Source organism: Portunus trituberculatus, chromosome 35 (genome assembly GCF_017591435.1).
Source record: "Portunus trituberculatus isolate SZX2019 chromosome 35, ASM1759143v1, whole genome shotgun sequence".
NCBI lineage: Eukaryota > Metazoa > Arthropoda > Malacostraca > Decapoda > Portunidae > Portunus > Portunus trituberculatus.
In genome coordinates this window covers 12,974,216-12,998,425 of record NC_059289.1, presented here as the reverse complement: position 1 = coordinate 12,998,425, position 24,210 = coordinate 12,974,216, and the positions used below count along the sequence as shown (strand labels likewise).

Genomic DNA, 24,210 nt, shown 5'->3' with positions numbered 1-24,210 from the left:
AATTATCAGCAGCCATGGAAACACTTGTGGAAAGCCGATTGACTAGACTAGATAAGCTACTAGAACATTTTATTAGAAGATATTTCTAGAGAAGGACAAAAAGGATACGGAGCAAACGTTAACAAACTTGTATATATGGACCAACAGATGTACGTGGAATTTTCAGGGACAATTAAAGATGTGATGTCTCTCTCTACTAACGTCTGACAATCCTGATGAGTGTTTTAAGGCCTTGTTAATTCACACGAATTGCTTTCTGTAATCATCTTTGCTGGCTAGAATGAGCTAGAGTCAGATATTAGCAGCTGGACGGCAGTGAAGTCGCCAGATTACACACTGATGTCACACTCACTCAACACTAAAACTGAGGGCCGGAACACTTCTCCGATCTCTACTTCATCAGTGAGTGTGCTTTCCAAAGAGTATTAGAAGAGAAGTAATTACTTCATTGGGCCTTCTTTATTATATTTTTGTTGCTTTACACCGGTGTCCCTCCTACATTAAAAAGGAGACCGTCACACCTCGCCAGTGCTGTGGTGAATAGGTAAACCATGTTAACCCTTTCGTTGCCAGTCAATTTTCCTATAATCACTAACAACATTTTTAGACATTTATTTTGGTCTCGCTCTTTCAAAGAACTCCGCTACCGAGAAAAGGCAAAATCAACTACGTACCTATTTCCTCCTCTGTCTACCTAAACAACAATTCATCTGCGGTGCTCTAAACATTAGCAAAAGGATGAACACAACTAAGAGTGTTCAACGTGTGGAATGAAACAGGAACCACTAATGAAGAGGAAGAGATGTGGAGGCTATAATACATTAGTAGTGATAAAGATCGATGAATAAACGCTTACATCATTCTCCCCCAATAAAGTTTTGTATCAGTTTTAATCCCTAGCTCCAGTAATAAAATGGATCACGTTTTATTCCTTACTCCCTTAGTGATCTCAATTATTAAGGAAGGTCACTTAGTAAATGCTATCAACATTGTCTCCGTGTGTGTGTGTGTGTGTGTGTGTGTGTGTGTGTGTGTGTGTGTGTGTGTGTGTGTGTGTGTGTGTGTGTGTGTGTGTTGATCTCAGGTACTTGCAAACCCACAGTCTTAGGTTTTCCTGCATTACATTACTTTCTATCTAATTACAGGTAATGTGCTAAAAGGTAGGAAGGTGTTTCAGTATGATATGGTGCTGCTCGTGAGGACTGTAATTAAGGTAGTGTGATTCTCTCTCTCTCTCTCTCTCTCTCTCTCTCTCTCTCTCTCTCTCTCTCTCTGGCCTAATTCCTATAAATCCGTTACAAACAAAATATCGATAGTTAAGAGCCTACTACATCCCAGCTCTCTCTCTCTCTCTCTCTCTCTCTCTCTCTCTCTCTCTCTCTCTCTCTCTCTCTCTCAGCGAGATAACAGGTGGAGGGAGGGAGAGGAGAGTGCGTGGGGATCAATAAGAGAGAGCGGTGGCTGCCGTCTCTTCCTCTCCACATCTCTCTCTCTCTCTCTCTCTCTCTCTCTCTCTCTCTCTCTCTCTCTCTCTCTCTCTCTCATAAAACCATAAAAGACACACACACACACACACACACACACACACACACACACACACACACCAGCAAACGACCGTGGTGAATTACACACACACACACACACACACACACACACACACACACACACACACATGCTGCACCTAAACCTAAACAGTCAAAATCGAAGGCGTGCAAGCTGTAATGCCGATTAAGGTGAAAATTAATAGAGGAGAAGAGGGCACTTAAATTTTTTCTACACTGACCTAGATTGTCTTGGATATCGATTCTCTTTACGCACACTACACCAGTTTTCAAAATATCACGAAGTTTTTCCATAGTTTTTCGTCCTTTTTTTTATTGCGTTCACTTCGTTGCATTATTTTTTTTTAAAGTCTTGTTTATTTCACTGGGTTAATAGGTGAGTGTTCTATTATATATCTATTGCTTTTTTTATTCTAATGGTAGTTAATCTTTTTTTTCTTGTTTCCGTTTAGTTAAGCCTTTATTTCAGTTAGAATGGGTGTCGTTATGGTCCTTTCTATATATATTTTCATGGTGTGGTCTATCTTGCCTTAATCTCAGGGGATAGTGGTGGTGGTGGTGGTGGTGGTGGTGGTGGTGGTAGTGGCGACAGTTATATTAGTGGAGATGGACTACTAGTGGTAATGAAGACCGGTGATGAGGGTCTCTCTCTCTCTCTCTCTCTCTCTCTCTCTCTCTCTCTCTCTCTCTCTCTCTCTCTCTCTCTCTCTCTCACCACCACACGCACGCACTCTCTTTTTCTGTCTCCCTCTCTGCCATCCGTACCTTCCTTTGATTAGTTCACTTGGGAAATTTGATGTTTATCCCTCACGTCTCTCTCTCTCTCTCTCTCTCTCTCTGATATACACCCCTCCAGACATGACTGTTGGCTCGGAGGTGACGGGAGATACAAACGGTGACAGAATATCGGCGTGGAATATTTTTCTCTCTTTCCCTCCCTCTTGCCCTTCCTTCTTTCCTCCTTCCCTCCTTCCCTCCTTCCTTCTCCCATTAACCCGCCTTTTCCTTGACAGCGACTCATTTCCTTGACTCTCGGCTCCATAATTTCCCATGAGAAAGGAAAAAGATTGGGGAGATTGAGAGAAAAAAAGGGAGTAAATAAGGAGAAAGGGAGGGAAGCTATTGCGTGGAGGTGAATTAGGAGGTGATGAAAACGACTAAGCTGTTTAAACTATACACAGGTGATGCATGAATGGATGAAGATTCGTGTGTATGGTCTCTCTGCCTTGCGAATAAAAACGCTAACGAAAATATAAAGATTCAGTTTTTTTTTTTTTTCGTATTCTGAGATCCGTGGTGAGTTATTAAGGGGAAATTGATTAGATAAAGGGAGTTGGCAGGTTGTGGGAGGGCGTGGTGGATAAATGAAGCGAAAATCCAAGTGGGAAAGGGAAGGAGAGAGTGAGCAGGAAAGCTGGAGTGATGGGATGGATGGCGGGGAATGGCGGTTGGTGAGCATTTCATGAATATATTTCCATGTCCTTGTGTATTTTAAAGTTACTTTTCTTCCACGGGCACTAGACTGAAGAGAAATGGAGAGATGCATACTCGTAAACAAACTTAATGACACACACACACACACACACACACACACACACACACACACACACACACACACACACAACTGCTGATTTTCCGTTGCATGGTATTTTGAGCTAAGTAAATTAAACTTATTACATTATTGTTCTTTTTCATCACGTGCTAATGTTATTTTCGTTAAGCCACAGAAGGAAGAGAAAGCCATTCCTTACCATACAGGTGGCTTCGTGCAGCTTCCCTAATTTAGGTCTGATGAACGGACTGCAAGGAAAGACGCAGGAACACGTTGTTAGTACAGTCATAAAATCTTATACATATGAATATCTTCATTAATAACTGCCATAGTCATTCATAGTTGCACACTTTTATTATTTTCTTATTGAGATACGCGTGTTAAAAATATTCATAGCTTCGGTAATTCATCATTCTTGTAAACCGACAAACCAAATTGCTTATCAGTTTATTTAGGTTACTCTATCAAACAGAGGATCTTGTTAGGACATTACAGTCCTAACAAGGTAAATTTCTCAGACTATGCTGAGGTGTGTCATGCTATTCCTGCAAATATAGATATGTCCTTGAACCGCCAAGGTCCAAAGTCAACAAGGTTAAGTAAATATTTGGTGATGTTACGTCTCCCTTTAATATTCTCTCTCTCTCTCTCTCTCTCTCTCTCTCTCTCTCTCTCTCTCTCTCTCTCTCTCTCTCTCTCCCCTAATTTCCGTCACATTTCGTGCATTTTTACTAATTCTTATCTCTCTGTTGACGTCTTCACCACTCATACATCCCGGACACGTTCACATTTTATCTTTCGATCTGCAGTAACTCTCCCCTCTCCCTCCCATTTCCCCTTCCCGTCACCATCTTCCCCTCTCACCTGCTCTGCCGCCATAGAAAGGTTTGTATAGGAAGAGGGACCGCCAGCTCCTCCCTCTCCCAGTCCTCGTCTGAACACTTCCTCTTCCCCATCCTTCCGTCAGCACCTTCGTCAGTGTGCTGGGAGAGCCGGGCACTCAGATGCTTCCAGGGGATGATCGAGTGCTGGCGTGGGTGGTGGACGCCTATGCTTTTTTCAATCTTTCTCTATTCTGATTGTGAAAGGAAGAAATAAGACGGTTGTTTTAAGCTCGTAAATATTCGAGTTGTGATAACATCTACCCCCTCACCACGTATAAATGGCAGCACGTTCCACACATTGAACATTATCTGTGGGGCCATTCATCACATGTCACTATTACAAACACTCGCACACAAATGTGATGAGAGACGTAATTTCAACCGTCGTTATGGGATACAATGCGGAGATTTATATTCCGTGCCTGGCAGCACCACTACTTACACAGCCCTTCTCCGCCAAGGGGGCGGAGGCGACTGACGGAGGGATGCTGGCCAGCGTTACAAACTCCCGGAGCTCCCTTCCCGCGCATTCTCAGTGGTAATATTTAGACAGCAGGCAAATATCGAACAATGAATCAGTGGAGGATTTGCTTCATTATATCTTGAGTTATACGACAAACGTTTTCCTTGTGTTCCTCCTTACGTCCCACTTCCGGTGATCTCCCTGCCGCTGCCCATCGACTGTTGAAGTGTCGTGCCATCACTGCTGGGGCGCGGCGGGACGAGGTCACTGGGAACTACACATCTCTGTTCATTCGCGAGACGCCCGCCTGATTTCCTCGCTTAGTGTGGAAATAAAATGTATATAGGAAAGGAAAAACAGGCAATGTTTATTTAAGGTGGCGGTTTTATTTCCCTCTTGAGACTCATACGCCAGGATTAAAGTAAAAAACATTAGAAAGCATGAAAGAAAGTGTAGCTCCCAATTAGTATATGTTTGTGTACCCGAGAGGACGTGTGACCTTTTCCACCTGATTACACTAATGTCATAAACACGATGGTGCATGAGGAACTTTTTTTTTCTAAGACACACCTACTTCATGGCGCCATTATGCAGGTATGCACACTACACGGCAGCTGCATTAAGGGCAGTCAAAAGTGGCTCAGGATGCGTGTGTGCAATCTGGGAAAACTGTCCAGTGTTTTGTACGATTCCTATACACGTGGACATGTTAGTGCATGCCTTGGAGAGACGTGATCCTCATTAAGTGCGTAACCATATGTACTCTCTCTTAACTACATCAATACGCATAGTCACACTCCAAAAACATTCAGTCAGTGAACCATCTATCAACTTGTATGCGAACTGGCTCATTGCATCGCTGATAAGCACTACAATATATATTTGATGCAAAATTCGATAACACAATTCTGGAGTCAAACGTCAGCGTCAGCCACCTGCTGGATAAAGTGCACCACATGGGTTCGTGTCACATTCAGTGCCGCTATCAAGCAGCCAGAGTGCTTGCAAATGTATGCTGCATCGGGACTACATTTGCGAAGGCAAACTGAAAATTGACCGAGCGATGGTGCAAGGTGACGAAGAGGAGAGGCAAGACAAGGAACACACATTATCATTAGATTTCAAGTACGACCTCATTCATGAGACTAATAAATATGCTATCGAGAATGAAAATAGAAAAAAAAAAAAGGATCGCAGGTATCGATGAGGGGATGAAGTACATACATTGACTTCTATTTATCACCGAACAACTTCATAAAAAAAATATTATTCGTATTCTCTATCTTCGTCAGGCTACATCACTATGTTTTATTGGAATAATTTAGACCCTTTCGAGCTTCTACAGTCATTTCAATAGAGGACAACAATGAATATTAAGGATTCGTGCAATAGACATGTTGGCGCCATCAGCCTTCTAATGCGGATAGCCATCTGAAGGCTTTACTCCTCTGAGATATACTTTTGAGTAAATGTCAATGAATGGGGGATGTGACGATACGAGGCGACCGTTGGTGGATGGAGACTAGGGATATGGACCTTAGAATCAAACGATCATCAAACAGGCATTGGCAACACTTGACACAACCAACCATTTACAAAGACAGCACTACCAGATTCAATCACTTACTGACACAACTGTTTACATAACCAAAGACTAAATAAAACTGGACAGATAATGCTACGCAAAACCAAATACTTTTACAGATGATTTTTGTCATCTGAAAGCCAAACAATTCAAATAATATAAAACAGAACTAAGCGTCTTCATAAACAAGGCTATAACAAATTCAGAGATTCTGTTAAAGAACAACAGAACCAAAATTTTAATCAGACAACTTACACAGCCGGGCACCATGCAAAAAAGTTGCACAGATAACATTACACAACCGAACCCTGATACAGAAAACAAGCCAAACTTTAACACTACTGTACTACATAAAACTAAATAGTTATATATATATATATATATATATATATATATATATATATATATATATATATATATATATATATATATATCATTAGAAATAAATGAATTAACAATTGAATAAATAAATGAATCAATAAATAAGGATGTTGACAACAACAAAAAATAATATGGTAATAATAATAATAATAATGATAAATGTATACATAAATAAAGAAAAATATAAATTCATCAAACACACCACATACTCAAAATTAACTGTGTATCTCTTCATATACGTAAATACTATCGTCGCATCAACTTCATTTCAATTCATATGAACAACGCTAACATAAGCTACTCCATATAAACAAAACAGACAACACTACTTCGCAAAACGTAGCTGTAATACACTTTACTCCTTTTACTCTTCCTCCTCCTCCTCCTTACCCAATCTTCCTCCATCCTCCCCCTTCCTGCTTCTATTCCCCCCATCTGGTAAGTTGTACTTCGCTTACCAGGTTATATATGCTATTACTTGCAGAAAATGTTGATATAATAACTAGATTCTTAGGGCAGAAGAGTATGATAAGTTGATAGATGTTTCCATAACTAAGTGATAAAGGAACAAAAGATAGAAAGGCTGAAAAAGTTTTAAGTAACTAAGACCCAAATCATCTATATCCCATATTGTTGAATGTTAAGTGTGTGTGTGTGTGTGTGTGTGTGTGTGTGTGTGTGTGTGTGTGTGTGTGTGTGTGTGTGTGTGTGTGTGTGTGTGTGTTCAAGAAGTTAAGTTCAATGCAGTTTTGTTAGTTTGTTTGCGTGTATGATTATTGATATTGAATTATTGTGTTCAAGATATAAGAGGAGGAGGAGGAGGAGGAGGAGGAGGAGGAGGAGGAGGATCGAGGAGTTAATATGAAGTCAAAGTAATGACGTCAGTCTGGGTCTAAATAAATTCACATTTACATATTTTTCTTATTTTTGTTATAGGTACCGGCATTGTTCAACACGAAGCCAGTTTCAAGAATGTGTGAGGAACAGACTGCCTGAAGTCACGATAGTCACCGATTTTACAAATGCTGTTAAGGAATTCAACTACAATTATGGATTGGTGCATCGTTACGATATCAATACGTTCAGGAGAACTACCGGTAATCTGGAAGCAGGCGAATATAGTATCCAACTTTAAGGAGACAAAACGTATACGTTAACTTTAATCAATTAATCACTAGGAACTAGGAGCACAATGTATAAGAAAAAATCTCCGCCTTATCTCCCTTCAATATTAGGTAATCCGGATCTTATGCGAGTGCAACTTTTCGACTCGGCTTTTGGTCTCCCAGTGCGATTTGCGACTTTGCGACCTTGCGACTGCTACTTTTTTCCCGAAGCGACTCTGGTAAACGGAAATATTTGTGAAATCAGCGGCCACCATGCAGATATCACTAGGTGGTTAAGAGATAGCCGAGCCAACCAAGATATCTACTATCGCGATTTTTCAGTAGTACATTACGATGAAGTTATATGGCATCGTATCATTATGTCCAGTTGAAGTAATTCAATTGCGTCTTAATTAATAGCACACTGGAAATCCTTTAACTTGATGACATAAATATGTTTTTATAAGGCAAAAGATACATATTTATTATTATTTCTATTTTATTATCATTATTATTATTATTATTATTATTATTATTATTATTATTATTATTATTATTATTATTATTTATTTATTTATTTTTTAAAGCAGTCTACGGTACACTAATATCTACTGGTCATCCTTCTCCTCTTCCATATACTCCTATCCCATCTACCTACTCCTGCCGCGGCAATTTCTTTCAAAGTCGCCTTACTTGTTTCTGTTCAGTCACAACAGAAGTCGAGAAAAAAATTTGGCGTTGCGTCTTTGCTTAGTCCGACGTTTTCAAAACGTATGCAGCTTTCCATTTTGCGACTTAATATTACATGGTGAGGCGAAGTCGTAAAGTCGTAACTTGGTGTCACAACGCCCAACTCTCGGAATGACCTTTTGCAATCAACGTAATGACTCAAGCCCATCATATTCATCCATCGCCCTTGTCCATACATTTCTTTGGCATTGCATCAGCACTACACAAAACAAAAGAAGAAGAAGAAGAAGAAGAAGAAGAAAAGCGCTGAATATGTTGGAGCTAGGAATCATTGATCTAACATCCTCTTTTAGGATTTTTTTTTTTCGCTTTTTCTCCTCCAACAAACATTCATATCTTCCCACACAAACAATATAGTTCTAGAATTACATACTATACGTAGGATTGTGTGCACGTATAATGGTTTTCTCAGATACCTGGAATAACTGACATAAATTTTGGATACCACTACGTAGTACTAGCTGGTCCCAACATTTTGCTCTATGGCCCCTAAACCGAAAACCACTTAAAATTTAAATAATTCATGTTTTCCTCAGTTGTTGAAAGGTATTGCTATTCTTCTATAAACACTAAGTCCTAAAATAATTTAATGCAATCCAGCCCTCCCGTGACGCAGGGCGGTGCTCAGGTGTGCGGCGGTGGGCCTTGTGGGAAATGCCAGGGTTTGTTTTGGTTACGGCGAGGGAAGGCAGCAGGGAATGTAGGTGACAGGTGAGTTTCTTGCTTTTTGTACTTAATCTAAAGGATGATCATGTTTTTTGAGGAGCGCAATTATAAGAATGAGGTATACTGAAGAGATGCACGTCGTTACTTTGCTAAATTATATTGAATATGAAAGTACTGAGGTGAAAATGAGGACGAGGCTGATGCAAGTCGATCTGTCGATACTAGCAACCAATAGTAATTACCCAGTTATTAGAGAACAACACTGTATTCTAGATGCACCACTAAGCTCCTGTTGTTGTTATCAAATTAGTTCTCTTAATAACTCTAGAATGTAGATGCCGCCAGTTTATGTAACACTTTTATTATGAATAGCCCATGAGTCAGTTGAGCCATCAAGGTTGCCCGTCACGACTCAGGTATGTGTCAAATTAGCAAACCTCCCTATTAAAACAATGAGAAACACAACGAAATGTGTCATGTAACTTCGATCCTAGGAATTTGTAAATGGGTTTTTATTGTTGTTTCAACTTTTCAACCAATACACCATGTGTAACTATATTTCTTCATAGGGCTCACATCTCACAGTTCGCAGCATTTCTAGTCTCGTTTTACCCTTTTAGATATTAATGATAAATTCACCCTGTGGGGTTTCCAAAGGGGACGAAGCCCCCTGGTTAGGAGGTTGCAAAATATTAGGTCGTTAATTTATTTTATGGGGATTCAGTAGGTTAGGGGGTGGTCTAGTGGAAAATTGCTGGTTGAAACTGCAAATTTGCCAATATATATATATATATATATATATATATATATATATATATATATATATATATATATATATATATATATATATATATATATATATATATATATATATATATACATAGTCTCATATATTGTTTATATTCTGTAAACCTATTATTAGAAAAGACTTAGGGAAGGGCCTGACTAGACCAGGGAAGATAAGGCTCCCCTTTGCTGGTGCTAGATAGCACATTAATACTTTCTTCACCTTGCAATCCCCACACCGCCTATTTGGAATCTACCTCGCCTTTACATATTACCTTAATATTTTCTTCTTCATTTTTTTATGTATATACTACCTCTCCATTTCAGCACTTTCAATTCTGCTCTCTTTAGCTTATACAGCCTAATAATACTAGGTGTGACAAAACTGGAAACAAAAAGCTATGAATCAAGGAAGAAAACAACATCTTTGTCTTTCCATACATGCATTTCATAGTTCAACTTTCATTTCAGTTAAAACAGTGCTTTTGGCCGTGATACAATGAGAGAAAGAGAAAGAAACTTAAGAACAACTGGAGGATCAGAGAAGTCAAAATCAAAGCCTACTACAAGCAAAACTTCTTCCTCCAAGACATCAGAATCTTCTTCATCTAATGTAAGGTCTTCATCAAAATCATCATCATCTAAACCTTCATCCAAACCTACATCATCAAGCAGAACAGCCAAAGATGCCACATCTAGTCGTACCAGTAAAACCACCAAAGCCTCATCATCATCATCATCATCATCATCCAGTAGACCTGCCAAAGCTCCTTCAGTGTCCAGCTCATCCTCCAGAACACACAGCACTCCATCTCGCCCACCAGACAAGACTTCATCAAGTTCAAGGCCACAAAAGCCAGCAGCTGCCACTACCAAACTTGTTAAAGATGCCAGGTAAAGTGTGCTTAATGTTTATTTAATAATTAATTAAGGGAATAGGTACAGCCATTTGGGAAAATGTAAGAAAAGATCAAAGTATAGGAGATTGAAGGCTATACAGGGATTTCTCAATTTATGCAAGGGATATGTTCTTGAAGGGATCACTAATGTAAAATTGCATAAAGTGAACATGATTACTAAATTAAACTGTATATTGTTTGTGGTTTCTCTGTGAACCAAAACAATTTTCTCCATAGGAATGAATGTAAAATAGATGGATCCCTTCCTGGAAAACCTGCATTTGAGAGAGTGACTTGGCAAGCCCCTGTGCTCCCTGCAGCACTTACCCTATATAAAAGGCTTTTGTGTACCTCTCAGCTAGAATAAACAAAGGATCTTCATTGCTGTAGTAACAGCATCTAAACGACAGCAAGACGGCATGTACTGATCTTCCTGTCGATGTTTATCATGCATCACTAGCTGCCCTGGAGGTGAAGTGCCTCTGTGCTGCAATCAGCTGCTATGACAAATATGGTGGCCCAAAAAAGAATCTCGTAACTCTCGAGATTTGCCATACCAGCAAAGCATCTTGACATCATGTTATTCTATATAATCTGTGTAATATGAAGGAAAATGACTATGCTTTTTACCTCATGTTATTCCAAAATCACATATTCTAAACACGCATAAATCAAGAAATACCTGTATATCTACTATGTACTCTACATGTAAGAAAGCTTGAATACTGTAAATGAGGAAAGTATAGCCTGAGACTTGTCATGGTCCTTGACTCACATAAAAAAAGGAACTGACCATCAAGAGCAAAAATTATATGTCCTTTAAACAAAAACTTATGAATGAGTAACATAAAAATTAGGTTTTGCAGAATATGATATGCTACAGAGAAATTGAATTTAATATTAATACAATACATATAATTATAGTTATTTAATTGTTGCTATGAAGATTAGTTGTAACCAATGGAATGAAAAGACAAGCAAAATACTTTTATGAATTTGGTAGTACAAGTAAACATGCATCCCTGTACATGACTAAAATATTGGAGTAAGAGTATATATGTCAAGAGAGGCAGTGGAAGCAATCAGTGTCCTGTTAATCTGAAAGTTGTATGGCTGTGGATTATGAAAAGAAATGGTAAATTATGTTTTCAAGGAGTGAACGGTCCAGTACCAAGGTGGAGAAAACAAGTCGATCACATGAGTCAGGCAGTAAGGACAGAACTGAAAGAAGAACCTCTAAAGACCCAAAGACACCATCCAGCTTGTCTCGAGAAGAAAAACCCTCTCAAAGTACTAGAAGGGAGAAGACAAAAGAAGGCAGGAAAGAGACAAAGGATGGAAAATCCTCCAGTAGTCAAAGCCGAGGACGGGAGAGAGGTAAGTGACAAAGACTTAAGGAATTTAATTTTGACAGAAGAAAATATAGAAAATGCAAATATTTTATAATTTATTGCATTTTATTTTTGTAATTGATGCTTTTTATTACAATGATTATTTTAATATCAATTTTTATCTCCCCTTCCCTTTACAGCAGCACCACCACCAAGCAGTCAGAAGGAACCCAGTAGAAACAGAAGCAATGCTCGAGATAAGGTTCCCAAAGAGAAGTCTCAGACCAGACAGACCTCCAGAACTGAAGTCAAGTCTGAAAGAAAATCTAAAAAGGATGAGAAACAAAGTAAGGATGAAATGAAAGTTAGCCGTCCACAGACTCGTCAGAAATCACCTCCAGAATATTCTCAAATGCAAATACAAAATGGAGATAATGAAGCTCATGGTAAGTGTAAAAGTACAATATAAATTTAAGCAGATCTTTTTGTAAGCCTTACTGAAGAATATGATAGTTGTCAAGACTCAAGTATTGTTGTAAAAATCTGATTACATATTCATTTGGTAGCTAGGTCCTTATTTGCATTGCTCACTTCTATTTTGAAGACCAGTGCAGTTCTGAGCATATAAACTACCAAAATTCATTAATTTTTTTAAAATTCTGGAGTGGGGTAAAGGAGACAAGATGTGTGCACACACACACACACACACACACACCCACCCACCCTGACAGACTCCTTAAGACTTGATTAAAATCCATGTTAGCCAGTGGTCTACATACGTTGTAGTACATAGGTTCGTAGAGGAAGTGGGGTTGATCTTCATTGTGTGATGGTTAGTTTCATGCCTTACAGGTCTTTCTATATCAACCTTTTCAGCAGAACTGGCTTGCCCCTCCTGCATCATAAAAGACCTCTTTTTGCAAAGGCAAAGAAATGCAAAAGTAACACAAAGGAAAATTTCAGAAACTAGTAATGCATATTATACCAAATTACAATTTCTCACACTTGTAGTAATATGTATTACAAAGTCACTTACTGTAAAAACACAGGTGGGCAGTCCCCTAAACATTAGCTTCTAAGCAATAAGATATAATATATATATATATATATATATATATATATATATATATATATATATATATATATATATATATATATATATATATATATATATATATATATATATATAGTGGAGGATGCACATAATGTTGCATAAGAAGTACAGACACTGAATAAACCTCATTATGCAAATGCTATATTTCCCTTCATTCCATAGGTAACAATTAATGGAATCTCATCACATCATTATCTGCTTTGTAATTTACCATATGGTAATTTTATTATTAAAATTAAATTATTATTACTTAGTTTTATGGGGGCATTGTATTTTAATCCTGATATAGCTGGTCAGATGATTGTACAGATTTTTTTTGGAACTGCAGTGTTAGTAATTATTATTTGTATTTCTATCAACAGATTCTGGTTTGGAAGGAATGAGCATGGGACCAGTGGTAATAAGCAGACAGACATCCAATGGCCAGGAGGCAGAAGTGGTGGAACATTCTCCAACTAGTCTTGAAACAATGGAATCAGGTTGGTTGTCATGATTGATTAAAGTATATGATATATTCTCTCTCTCTCTCTCTCTCTCTCTCTCTCTCTCTCTCTCTCTCTCTCTCTCTCTCTCTCTCTCTCTCTCTCTCTCTCTCTGTTGGCAAACTACGTATTGTGTAATTTTATTCTCTAGTTTCTTGTTTCAATTATGCGATTTCATTCCTGGTCTAGTATGTTACAGATTATCTGAAAGCTGCTGAATTTTGCAGGAATCTCTTTGTCATCTCCTCAAGATCTAAGTGGAGATGAAGTTGACGTGGAAGAATCTATTTCATCTAAAATGGTAGAGATAGATGAGGAAGAGGAAGAAGATAAACAGAGAGGAGCCTACATGATGGAGGTGGAGTCACTGTCTTTGCAGGGCATGAGTGGAGCACAGCACCCAGAGTCATACACTGGTTTACCAGAATCTGAAGCTGGAGATGATGATGATGATAACTATGAGGATGATTTTGAGGTGAAAATGATTTTTTGGTGCTTCCTGTTCTATTTTATGTATGTATGTTTCCTTTCAGGTTTTAGAGTGGAATATGCCATCCTAAAAACAGCACCTTAATAGTGGTGTATGTGGTGTAATAGATTACTGAAGATGTATGTTAACATCCATGCTATTATAGTTATGAGTAATGGCGCTTTGCATCAATGATGTTTTTGTTGTTTTTTAAGTGGATGAATGCTATGAATATCTGTTGGTGTTTTCAGGATTATGAATCAGACTTTGAAGACGACAGTGGATCAGGGCTGGAAGATGAGGATAGCTCAGGAAGCAATGAAGATGCTGAAGAATCAGAAAGTTCTCCTGAAGAAAGTGATGTAGAGTCTGCTGATTCTGAAGTGGCTGCTGTTTTGCTAGCCTTACAAGAAGAAAATCAATTTGAAAAGAGGCTAGAACGTACCTTCAGTGTTGATATTCCAGATGAGTCCAGGAATTTTGTGTCACTAGAAAAGAAAATACAACCAGGTGAGTCATCTCTAGTAATTCTAAATCTGTTTATCACTCTTTTCAAGTGGGTAATTGACAGAAAACTGATGATACTTTCTGTTCTAGTGACAATGAAAGGCTTTTGTTTTTGTTGTGTGTAACATGTGCATTCATTTCAATTTATTAATCTTTCCATAATTGCATTTTTCTCCAGTGGCAATACCAGAGGTTGAAGATATAATAGTAAAACAGAAGCCTCAAACACAAGTTGCAAGACCAAAAACTTCACGAACCTTTGTTAACTTTGAAAGAGCAAAGAAACAGCAGAAGATGGCCCAGGTCAGTGTTTCTTTATACTGTACAGTGTTTCATTGACATCGTCTCCAGTATGTAGTGCCAGTCTCTTTTCTTTCCTATATTGAAGATTTTTTTTGACAAATGTAACTGTAGGTAATTTAATGTTTCTATGCTTAGAACTACTGTTGTGTATTTATACATGTATATCAGAATTACACACAGTAAGTCATACTTCCCACTTTTAAAACATCTTATTAAAGCTATACATAATTTTTTGTAGGTATCATCTACTATGACAAGTCGAGGACGGGCACTGTTGAGCATGATACAGCTTGATACAGTCAATATGGACCTTTTTACCTTGGCACCTGTTTCCTATGAGGCTTATATCTCAACATTTGGACAGGCCAATAGACAACAGGTAAATGGTACTTGTATTGCAGAGAGAGAGAGAGAGAGAGAGAGAGAGAGAGAGAGAGAGAGAGAGAGAGAGAGAGAGAGAGAGAGAGAGAGCCTGTGTATATATATATATATATATATATATATATATATATATATATATATATATATATATATATATATATATATATATATATATATATATATTTTTTTTTTCTTTTTCTGTTAGCTCAGCTTGCTGTCCTGTTGGCTAAGTGATGTAGTTGATTCACAGATAATATCTTAGCTAGACATCCTTTAAAATATCAGCACACCATATGTTGTGCGTAATGTTACCAGTTTAACAGGTTTTCTGAGAACTTTATTATCTTTTCTGTTATAATCTAAGTACATTTAGCTCATTCATCATGAAAATTCACCTTAAAGGTACATGTACAAACCAATGAGGATGCACTTTGTGAAGAAGTACAAACGGATGAAATTGTAACACGTGACAAGTGGACTCAGAAGCCTGTCCACATCAGTGTTGGGACAGACAACCAACTGCCAGGCCCACAGGATTACATGGGGGTTGGCGGAGATGTGGATCCAACAGAGTATTCAACAATGCCAAGAAAAAATGCCAATACTGGATATCTTACTTCATTTTTAACTTCAGCATCCCAGGTAAAGCAGATGAACAGTTTGTGGAATAGGTAATTGAGGCTAACTCAAAAACAAAGGTTCAGAATGATTGAATTTTTTCACTTATTCTTATTGCATTGATATTTTTCAGTGTAGTCTTTACAATATTACATTTGATTTATATTTTGTAGGTCATGCTAGCAATCCTGGAAGAGGAACTGCTCTGGGATTTGGCAGAATCTAGCTCTACTGATTCATCAAGCTCCATGGAGGGTCTTGGTTTCTCTCATCCACCAGTCCCCCTTGGTTCCAGTGTCAAGCCTCTTTTGCAGGGACGACTAATACCTTTTGTACAATTTTGTGCTGCTGAGCCAACTCTATTACTCTCTGGTCATGGCTACCAACATCTGGTAAGATTAAATATTTAGTTATAAATGTATTGTAGTCAGTAACTTTTAATGTAATTCATCATGGTATTTTGTATGAGAAAGCTCAGTAATATAAAACATATACGTTCTGACATATCTCCATCCTAGAAGAGATTTTTCCTTTTTATTTCTTCCATTTTATTGCTCTCTAAAAAATGTTCTTGCATAGGTTGTCTTCTCTGCTCATGCCAATCAAAGATAGTTTATCTTTTCCATTTTCATCTTGATTCACTTCCAAATTTGTTATTCCATTTTTTACCGAGTCTCTTGAGGCATATCTAGAGTTCATTCTTTACTGACTTTTTCTCAGAAAGTAAACTGTCAGAGATAATGGTAATGACATAGGATGATTACAGTCATGTGTATATTTTTAAAGTAGTCATGTGGTAATTTTGTTTTGTAAAGAATGTGTTTAAATGGCAAAGATCCTCACTTCTAGTTTCTTGCAACTCTCAGGAGGAGGAAGAGGAGGATGCTATGGGTTTAAATGAAGGTGGATTAGTCTGTCTGTGGTCAGTACAAGAACCTTCACGACCGCAGCAACTCCTTTGTTGTCGAGCTTCACCTGTAGCTGCTACATTCAGTCCATCCAAGCCATCCTTGGTCCTGGCAGGCCTAGAAGATGGTTCTCTGGCTGCCTGGGACCTACGGGAACACTTTAAATTCCATAGCCTCAAAATTAAGATTGATGATGTGAACTGGAGGGTCAGAGTTCCATCATTCATTACTGGTAATACTTTGTGAATTTTTATTGGTTTATTTTAACAAACTATTAGTGTGAAATATTTTCATATCATTGGAAAATATGGTTGTCTTATTGTTGTTTGCCTTGTTTCTTTGACAGCATGTAATGAGGATGATATTGGGGAAGGCAGTAGAATTGTGGCTGTTCAGTCTGTAACCACACCTGAGGATCTAGAAGCAGACACACAAGGTTCATTTCAGGTGTGTAGTGCCTTTTTTACATTGTAGATTGATACTGATACCAATATATATATAGCTGGCTACTTGTAAATATATAGAGTGTTTTATATGTTGTAGAAGCAAGTCTCCTTTTGTAACAGGTGGTCACACTCAGTAATGATGGAAAGGTGACGTGGTGGGTGGTGGTTCGGGTGCCTTTCACTAATGCTGTGATGGATATAGGCATTGGCAAGAAGTACAGTAACAACAACATTGAGGAAAGTAAGGTTGGAGTGTCCCCACATACAGGGGCTGCACCTTGGGCCAGAATTGCTCTCAATCGTGCTGCAACCATAGATGTAGCAACCACTTTGTATGGGTAAGTACTAAGTGGAACAGGTTGTCTTGGATAATGAGGGGAGTTAGACTATAGTACAGTAAAAGTTATCTGATGAGCAGGGGACTAGCAGTGCATCAGATTGTCAAAATGCACCCCTGGAAACACTCTGCATAAGTAATAAAGTAGTAAGTAATACGAAATTACATGATGTGGGTGGCTTATAAGTGGGACATGGGTAGTTGTGCCTTCACACCTTGCCGTGAACTGTCCTGTCATTGAGTTCTATGAAAAGAGCAGCCTATTTCCTGTAGGTAGCTCCTTTTGTGTGCTCTGGAAGGGAACAGCTGATTGAATGTCCCAAGCAGGAGGGGCAGGATGCGGGGTGTAATGTCTCGTGGAACGCACTTATCATTGACTGCCTATTCTCCAAAAAATTTCTGTAACTTGTCTTTTGCAGCAACAATGTTAGAAATTGTAGACAAGTACTGTTGAAGTCTGGCATTATTTTCTTTGTTGCACCACCTTTCTGCCTTGCACCTCTCATAAATCGCTTTAGAGTCATGTCTAGGAAGTTGGATTAGCGAGATTAATTTAGATTTTTGGCTAGCTGGCTGGTAGTTGAAATATGCCATACTAGGTAGGGGAGTGTCAGTAGCTGTGTCTACTGCCACCCCTTGCCACTAGGATGCTTCTGGCACCTCGTTTGAATTTGTGCTGGGACCTAATGTTATCCATGAATTAATATTTTCAAAGCATCGTAAAATTTGGGTTATCAAGTGTTTGGATAATCAAACTTTTACTGTATATTAAGATTTACTCTATGTAGCTAGAAGTTGTCTTACCAAGTGTTTGATTTTTGCAATTTTTACTGTATAAAACATTGAAACTATGAAAAAAAACGATTATTTATATATTTTTTTATTAATTTTAATGGAGATTTTATCATTTGTTTATAAAATACTTGAAATGAATATTATAAAAGTGTAATTTATATATTTTTTATTAGTTTTAATGCAGATTTTATCATTTGTGTACAAAGTACTTGAAATGAATATCATAAAAGGGTAAATATTATTGAAACAAATAAATATTAATGAAAGACACAACATAAAGCAAGTGATCATAAGAAGTAATTTTTCATGTAGTTAAATTCAACTTCATCGTAACAGAGAACACCATCTGACTGGGGGAGTGACATGCCACAGCCTAAGAATAGACCCCAGTGATTCCAGTCAGCTTTATGTTGCTTCAGTGAATGGAGCAGTGGCTCATTGCTCCCGTCACAATGCCAAGACTTATCCCAAGGCTTATGTACCTGATATTGGTGAGTAATGTATCAAACCATTCAAGTGTTTTACAGAAAATCTTGTTATGTACTATATACATATGTTCTTGTATCTCCTATATATATTTTTCAAATAACTTGCTTCAAGCTAGTGGGATGAAATATTTCAAAGTGAAGATGTTAAGAGTATTGAAAATAATTTAGTTCTAAACAAAATAAATTTTTAGACAATATTTTACAGTCATCAGTTACAGGAGATTATGTACATAATAATGTTTAAAATTTCACAGATAGTGAAGGCAAATATCTGTAATACAAGCAGTTTTTATCTTTGTCTGGAATTCATAAAATCTCACTTGTATTACAAAGAACTGTGCAAGAAGTGAGAGATGTGCTGCATGAAATGTGTGATTGTTGTGAACGTCATTATTTATCCAAATTTCTACAAGTGGACTTTTTGGCAACATTGGATATGTTAAAGGTTCCAGTGATTGCAGAAAAGGTAATGGAAGTATGTCTAGGTTAACTCAAAGGGTCTGATAGGAGAGAAACTATTACAAGCAAAGAATAACTGTTTGAAAAGGGAGAAGTGAGAGCATTTCTACCATTTCCACTCCATTGATGACCCCTCCTTGAATGATGAAGTATTAGAGATAGATGAATAGAATAATCATAAGGATGGAGTTGATCTTTTGCTGTATTAAGAATGGTGTTTCAGAGCCAGGATGTGAAGCTACATGTCTGGCTGTGTGCCCCCATGACAATCGTTACCTACTAGTTGGAAGTGGAGATGGAGTTGTGCGGCTTCACAGCAATGAGATTGATCATCCCTTGACTTCTTGGCAGTCAGCACATGACTTCTCACCAATTGTTGATGTGCAGTGGTCTCCTGCTAGACCTTGTGTGTTCTATGTTCTGGATTCAAATGGAAGGTAAGATAAAAGGAACTTGAATTTATATGGATCATTGTTGATAGATAATAAGTGGTGGATAGGACAACATTGTCCCTTAGTGTGCTAGTACATAATTCAGAATTAAACTTCTTGGACAAAGATGCCTCATATTTTCTTGTCTTGGCTTGAAAAACCAGGAAATGGATTGTCACACATGAGATATGTAGGGGTGAGCCCGCCAAAACATCGTTTAGAGATATGAGCCTCTAAAGTTTTGCAGTTTTGCATTTATTACTACATATATTGTAAAAAAATAATATATAACCATAACCTACATCATATTAAATGTGTGGAAGAATTCTTGCATAAAATCTATGAAATAAAGTTAACCATAGGACCTTCACAAATACATTAATGATTAAAGAAGGCAAGAAATACAGTTCTATAATAAGACATGGTAAACACATGATTAAGGGGTTAATTGTGCAATTAGTTTTATTTTTCTTTGTGAAGCAGTAACACTCACCAATATGAAGATATAAGGGAGGGGGAGGCAGTAGGTGTGGGGGAGTGTGAGGCGGCAGAGGTGCAAGGGAAGGGGATGTAGCAGGATGGAAGAGGGAAAGGGAGTGTTGTGTTGTCTGTATCTCTGCGTATGGTCACATTTCAGTTGGTAACCTGTGGCAAGTTATAAAAGAGATTTATGCCTATCTTATTCTATCCCTACCTAAAAGATGCTGAAATGGCAAGTTTGTCCCTTTGACTCTCTATGCCTCACATCTAAGATCTGCAACACCAGTCATATTTGATCTATCCTTTGAGTTTAAATTAAAATCCTGATCTAAATGATATCTTGTACATTGTCATTTCTATTAACAGGCTACATATTTGGGATCTGAGTGCTGGGGATATATTCCCAGTGTTAACAATTGAGGCTGGAGGACTTGTGGATGGCAGTCTTTCTTCTCTTCACATTGCCACCACACAGACAGCATCACATCATCCCCTCAGTGCAGTGAGTATTGCCATGAGTTTGAGTTGATTATTTTTTTGGGGGGGGAAGTTTTTGAAAATATTGTGGATGAGGCATAAAGAAAGTATTTTATAAGAATTATTGAATGTAGAACTGCAGTAAGCATCCTTTTTTTCATGTAAGAAGGGAAAAAGCTGGTCAATGTTTAAAGAAAGAGTAAAAAAAAAAAAAGGGCCACTTGGAATTCCAATCCCAGTGCTGGCCCAAGAGAGTTAGCCATAGGAAAGGAATAAATGTCTTGGAACCTCCTTTTCAATGAGGTTAAGTCATAGGAAGATGGAAATACAGAAGCAGGAAGAGAGTTTCAGAGTTTACCCTGAGAAAGGTATGAATGATTGAGAGTATTGGTTAATTCTTGCATTAGAGAGGTGGACAATAGGGGTGAGAGGAGGAAAGTCTTGTGCAGTGAGGCCGTGGGAAGGAGGAGGCATCAATTAGCAAGATTAGAAGACCAGTTGCCATGAAAGTAGTGGTAGAAGATAGTAAGAGATGCAACATTGCAGTGGTGAGAAAGAGGCCGAAGAAGTAAGAGATGCAATATTACAGTGGTGAGAAAGAGGCTGAAGACAGTCAGTCAGAGGAGAGGAGTTGATGAGACGAAAAGTCTTAGATTCCACTTTATCAATAAAACTGTGCGAGTAGAACCCCCCTCCACACATGTGAAGAGTACTCCATACCTGAGTGGATAATGCCCTTGTACAGAGTTAGCAGTTGAAGGGGTGAGGAAAACTGGTGGAGATGACTCAGGTGTCGTTGTTTTAGCAAGAGATGAGATGTGAAGTTTCCAGTTTAGATTTTTAGTAAAGGACAGACTGAGGATGTTCAGTGTATAAAAGGGGAAAAGTTGAGTGTCATTGAAGAAGAGTGGAAGTTGTCTGGAAGGTTATGGATAGATGGAAAAATTGAGTTTTTGAGGCATTGGACAATACAGAGTTTTTTCTGCCCCAGTCAGAATTCTTAGAAAGATCAGAATTCAGGCATTCTATGGTATTACTGCAGGATCTGGTAACTTCCTGAAGGGTTAGTCATCAGCATAGGAATGGATAGTGCAACAAGTTTTGTTTAGAAGATCATTGATGAATAATAGAAAGAGAGTGGGTGCCTGGACAGAACCTTGAGGAACACTACTGTTAATAGATTTAGGAGAAGAAAAATGGCTGTGTACCACAGCAGCAGTAGAACAGTTGGAGAGGAAACTTGAGATGAAGTTGCAGAGATAAGGATAGAAACCATAGCAGGGTAGTTTTGTGATCAAAATTTTGTCCCAGATTATATCAAAAGCTTTTGATAGGTCTAAGGCAACAGCAAAAATTTACCAAAATTTCTAAAAGAGGATGACCAAGACTAGGTAAGAAAAGTTAGATCACGAGTAGAGCAGCTTTGATAGAAGCTATACTGGCGATCAGATAAAAGTTTGTGAAGTGACATGTTTATGAATAGATAAGCAAGAGATTAAAGCTATAGGACAATAGTTTTAAGATTAGAATGGTCATCCTTTTTAGGGAACAGGCCAAATGTAGGCAAACTTCCAGCAAGAAGGAAAGGTAGAAGTCAACAGAGTTGAAGGAGTTTGGCCAGGCAAGATGCAAGCACGGAAGCACAGGTTTTGAGAACAATAGGAGGAACACCATCAGGTCCATAAGCCTTCCGATGGTTTAGGCCAGCTAGGGCATGGAAAACATCACTATGAAGAATTTTAATTGAAAGCATGAAATAATCAAGAGGGAGGAGGAGAGGGAGGGACAAATCTGGAATCATCCAAAGTAGAGTTGTCAGCAAAAGTATGAGAGAAGAATTCAGCTTTAGAGACATGTGATGGCAGTGGTGCCATCAGGATGAAATAAGGAGGGAAAGATGAAGTCAAGTTATTGGGATGTTTTTGGCCAGATGCCAGAAGTCTTGGAGAGTTGGATTTTGGAAGATTTTGACATTTTCTATATATGAAGGAGTGTTTGGCAAGTTGGAAAACAGACTTTGCATGATTCTGGGCTGAAATATAAAGCACAGGAGAATCTGGTGATGGAAGGCTCAAGTACCTTTTGTGGACAACCTCTCTATCATGTATAGCATGAGAACAGGCTGTGTTAAACAACGGTTTGGAAGGTTTAGGTTGGGAGAAAGAGTGAGGAATGTAGGTCTCCATGCCAGACACTGTCGCCTCCATTATGTGTTCAGCACACAGAGATGAGTCTCTGACACAGAAGCAGTAGTCTTTCCAAGGAAAATCAGCATAATACCTCTTCAGGGCCTCGTAACTGACAGAGGTGAAATGCCAGAGGCACTTCCACTTTGGAGGATCCTGAGAAGGGATTGGAGAAATAGGGCAAGTTACAGATATGAGATTGTGATCAGAGGAGTCCAACGAAGAAGATAAGGTAACAGCATAAGTAGAAGAATTAAAGGTAAGGAAAAGGTCAAGAATGTTGGGCACATCTCCAAGACGGTCAGGAATATGGAGGATAGCAAAGTTGAAAGTTAGTTCACCAGGATGGTCAGTGAAGGGAGAGGAAAGCCAAAGCTGGTGGTGAACATTGAAATCTCTAATGATGGAGATCTCTGCACAGGGACAGAGAGAGAGAGAATGTGCTTTACTTTTGGAGTTAAAATAGTCAAAGAATTTCCTATAGTCAGAGGAGTTAGGTGAGAGGTAAACAGTACAGATAAATTCAGAGTGTGACTTTTGAGTTAAAGTTGGATGGTGGAAAACTTGAAATATTCAAAAGTGTAAGCACGAGAGCAAGTCAAGTGATTGCACACATAGACGCAACATCCAGAGAAGATTATCCTAAATTCAATGGAAACTAGATACAAGTATGTCAGAAACATGTTTAACTTTTTTTTCTCCATTATTCTAGTGTATTGAACTTGAGATTTCTGATTAACACTTGTATAATAAAGGAACAAGAGATTATAAAAAAAAAAGATGAAGTGTGTGAAGAATATTTTTAGAGTAATGTTTATGAATAGAGTAAGAGATAGGGAAAGTGCTAAAGAAATGTATGTTGAAAGGAAATGGTTTGGTTAGGCAGAATAGGGAGTGTTATGATGGTATGAGGAGTTGAAGAGGATGAGAGATAAGAAATTGATATTAAAAAATAACTGGATCAAATCTGAGAGGCATAAGGCTACACAAATACACACTTAGAAGAATCTTACTGATCTAGCAAAGAACAAAAGTCAACTTAAATTCATCACGAATTGTAATGTTGATCTTATATATTTCAGGTTTTTGCCAGTAACACTGGTGAGTTAGTGCTGCGGCAAGTGAGCTCTGAGTTCTGTGCCTATGAGCATATTGAAGACTACAAGACAGAGCTGGAAAGATTCACCTACTATGTTAACATCATATAGTAATAGACAAACAATGTACAAATGTTCCTTATTATTATGGTTCTAGTCATTCAAGCTTTATAATGCTGTGCTGTTGCTTTAATTTCCATGCAAGTCAGTAGGTCATTCCACTTATCTAATATCATCCCAAAATCAAAATAAGTCATTGACATCTAG

General features: G+C 38.1%; 2 protein-coding genes across 17 annotated transcripts in view; one reads left to right on the top strand and one right to left on the bottom strand.

Annotated features, from left to right (window-relative positions):
- The window catches only part of LOC123513061 (protein unc-80 homolog), a 154,928-nt gene extending 150,369 nt beyond the window's left edge, over positions 1–4,559 (bottom strand). For all 16 annotated transcript variants that reach the window (XM_045269877.1, XM_045269885.1, XM_045269887.1 and 13 more), the window contains exons 1-3: positions 4,441–4,559; positions 3,979–4,189; positions 3,314–3,362 (exon numbers count right to left, since the gene is read on the bottom strand). In XM_045269877.1, the coding sequence (XP_045125812.1) occupies positions 3,314–3,362; positions 3,979–4,070 (141 nt within the window). In that variant the 5' untranslated portion in view covers positions 4,071–4,189; positions 4,441–4,559. The remainder of the gene's footprint in view (positions 1–3,313; positions 3,363–3,978; positions 4,190–4,440) is intronic.
- A 4,374-nt stretch (positions 4,560–8,933) lies between these two features.
- Positions 8,934–24,054, top strand: LOC123513086 (cytoplasmic dynein 2 intermediate chain 1-like). Its single transcript, XM_045269940.1, has 18 exons — positions 8,934–8,994; positions 10,207–10,629; positions 11,788–12,011; positions 12,166–12,411; positions 13,442–13,558; positions 13,789–14,036; positions 14,282–14,540; positions 14,716–14,840; positions 15,079–15,219; positions 15,624–15,863; positions 16,013–16,231; positions 16,706–16,979; positions 17,094–17,194; positions 17,314–17,531; positions 18,662–18,816; positions 19,496–19,709; positions 20,550–20,685; positions 23,929–24,054. Exons 2-18 carry the CDS (start codon positions 10,235–10,237, stop codon positions 24,052–24,054), a joined length of 3,438 nt encoding a protein of 1,145 aa, XP_045125875.1. The 5' UTR covers positions 8,934–8,994; positions 10,207–10,234.
- Positions 24,055–24,210: the final 156 nt, after the last annotated feature.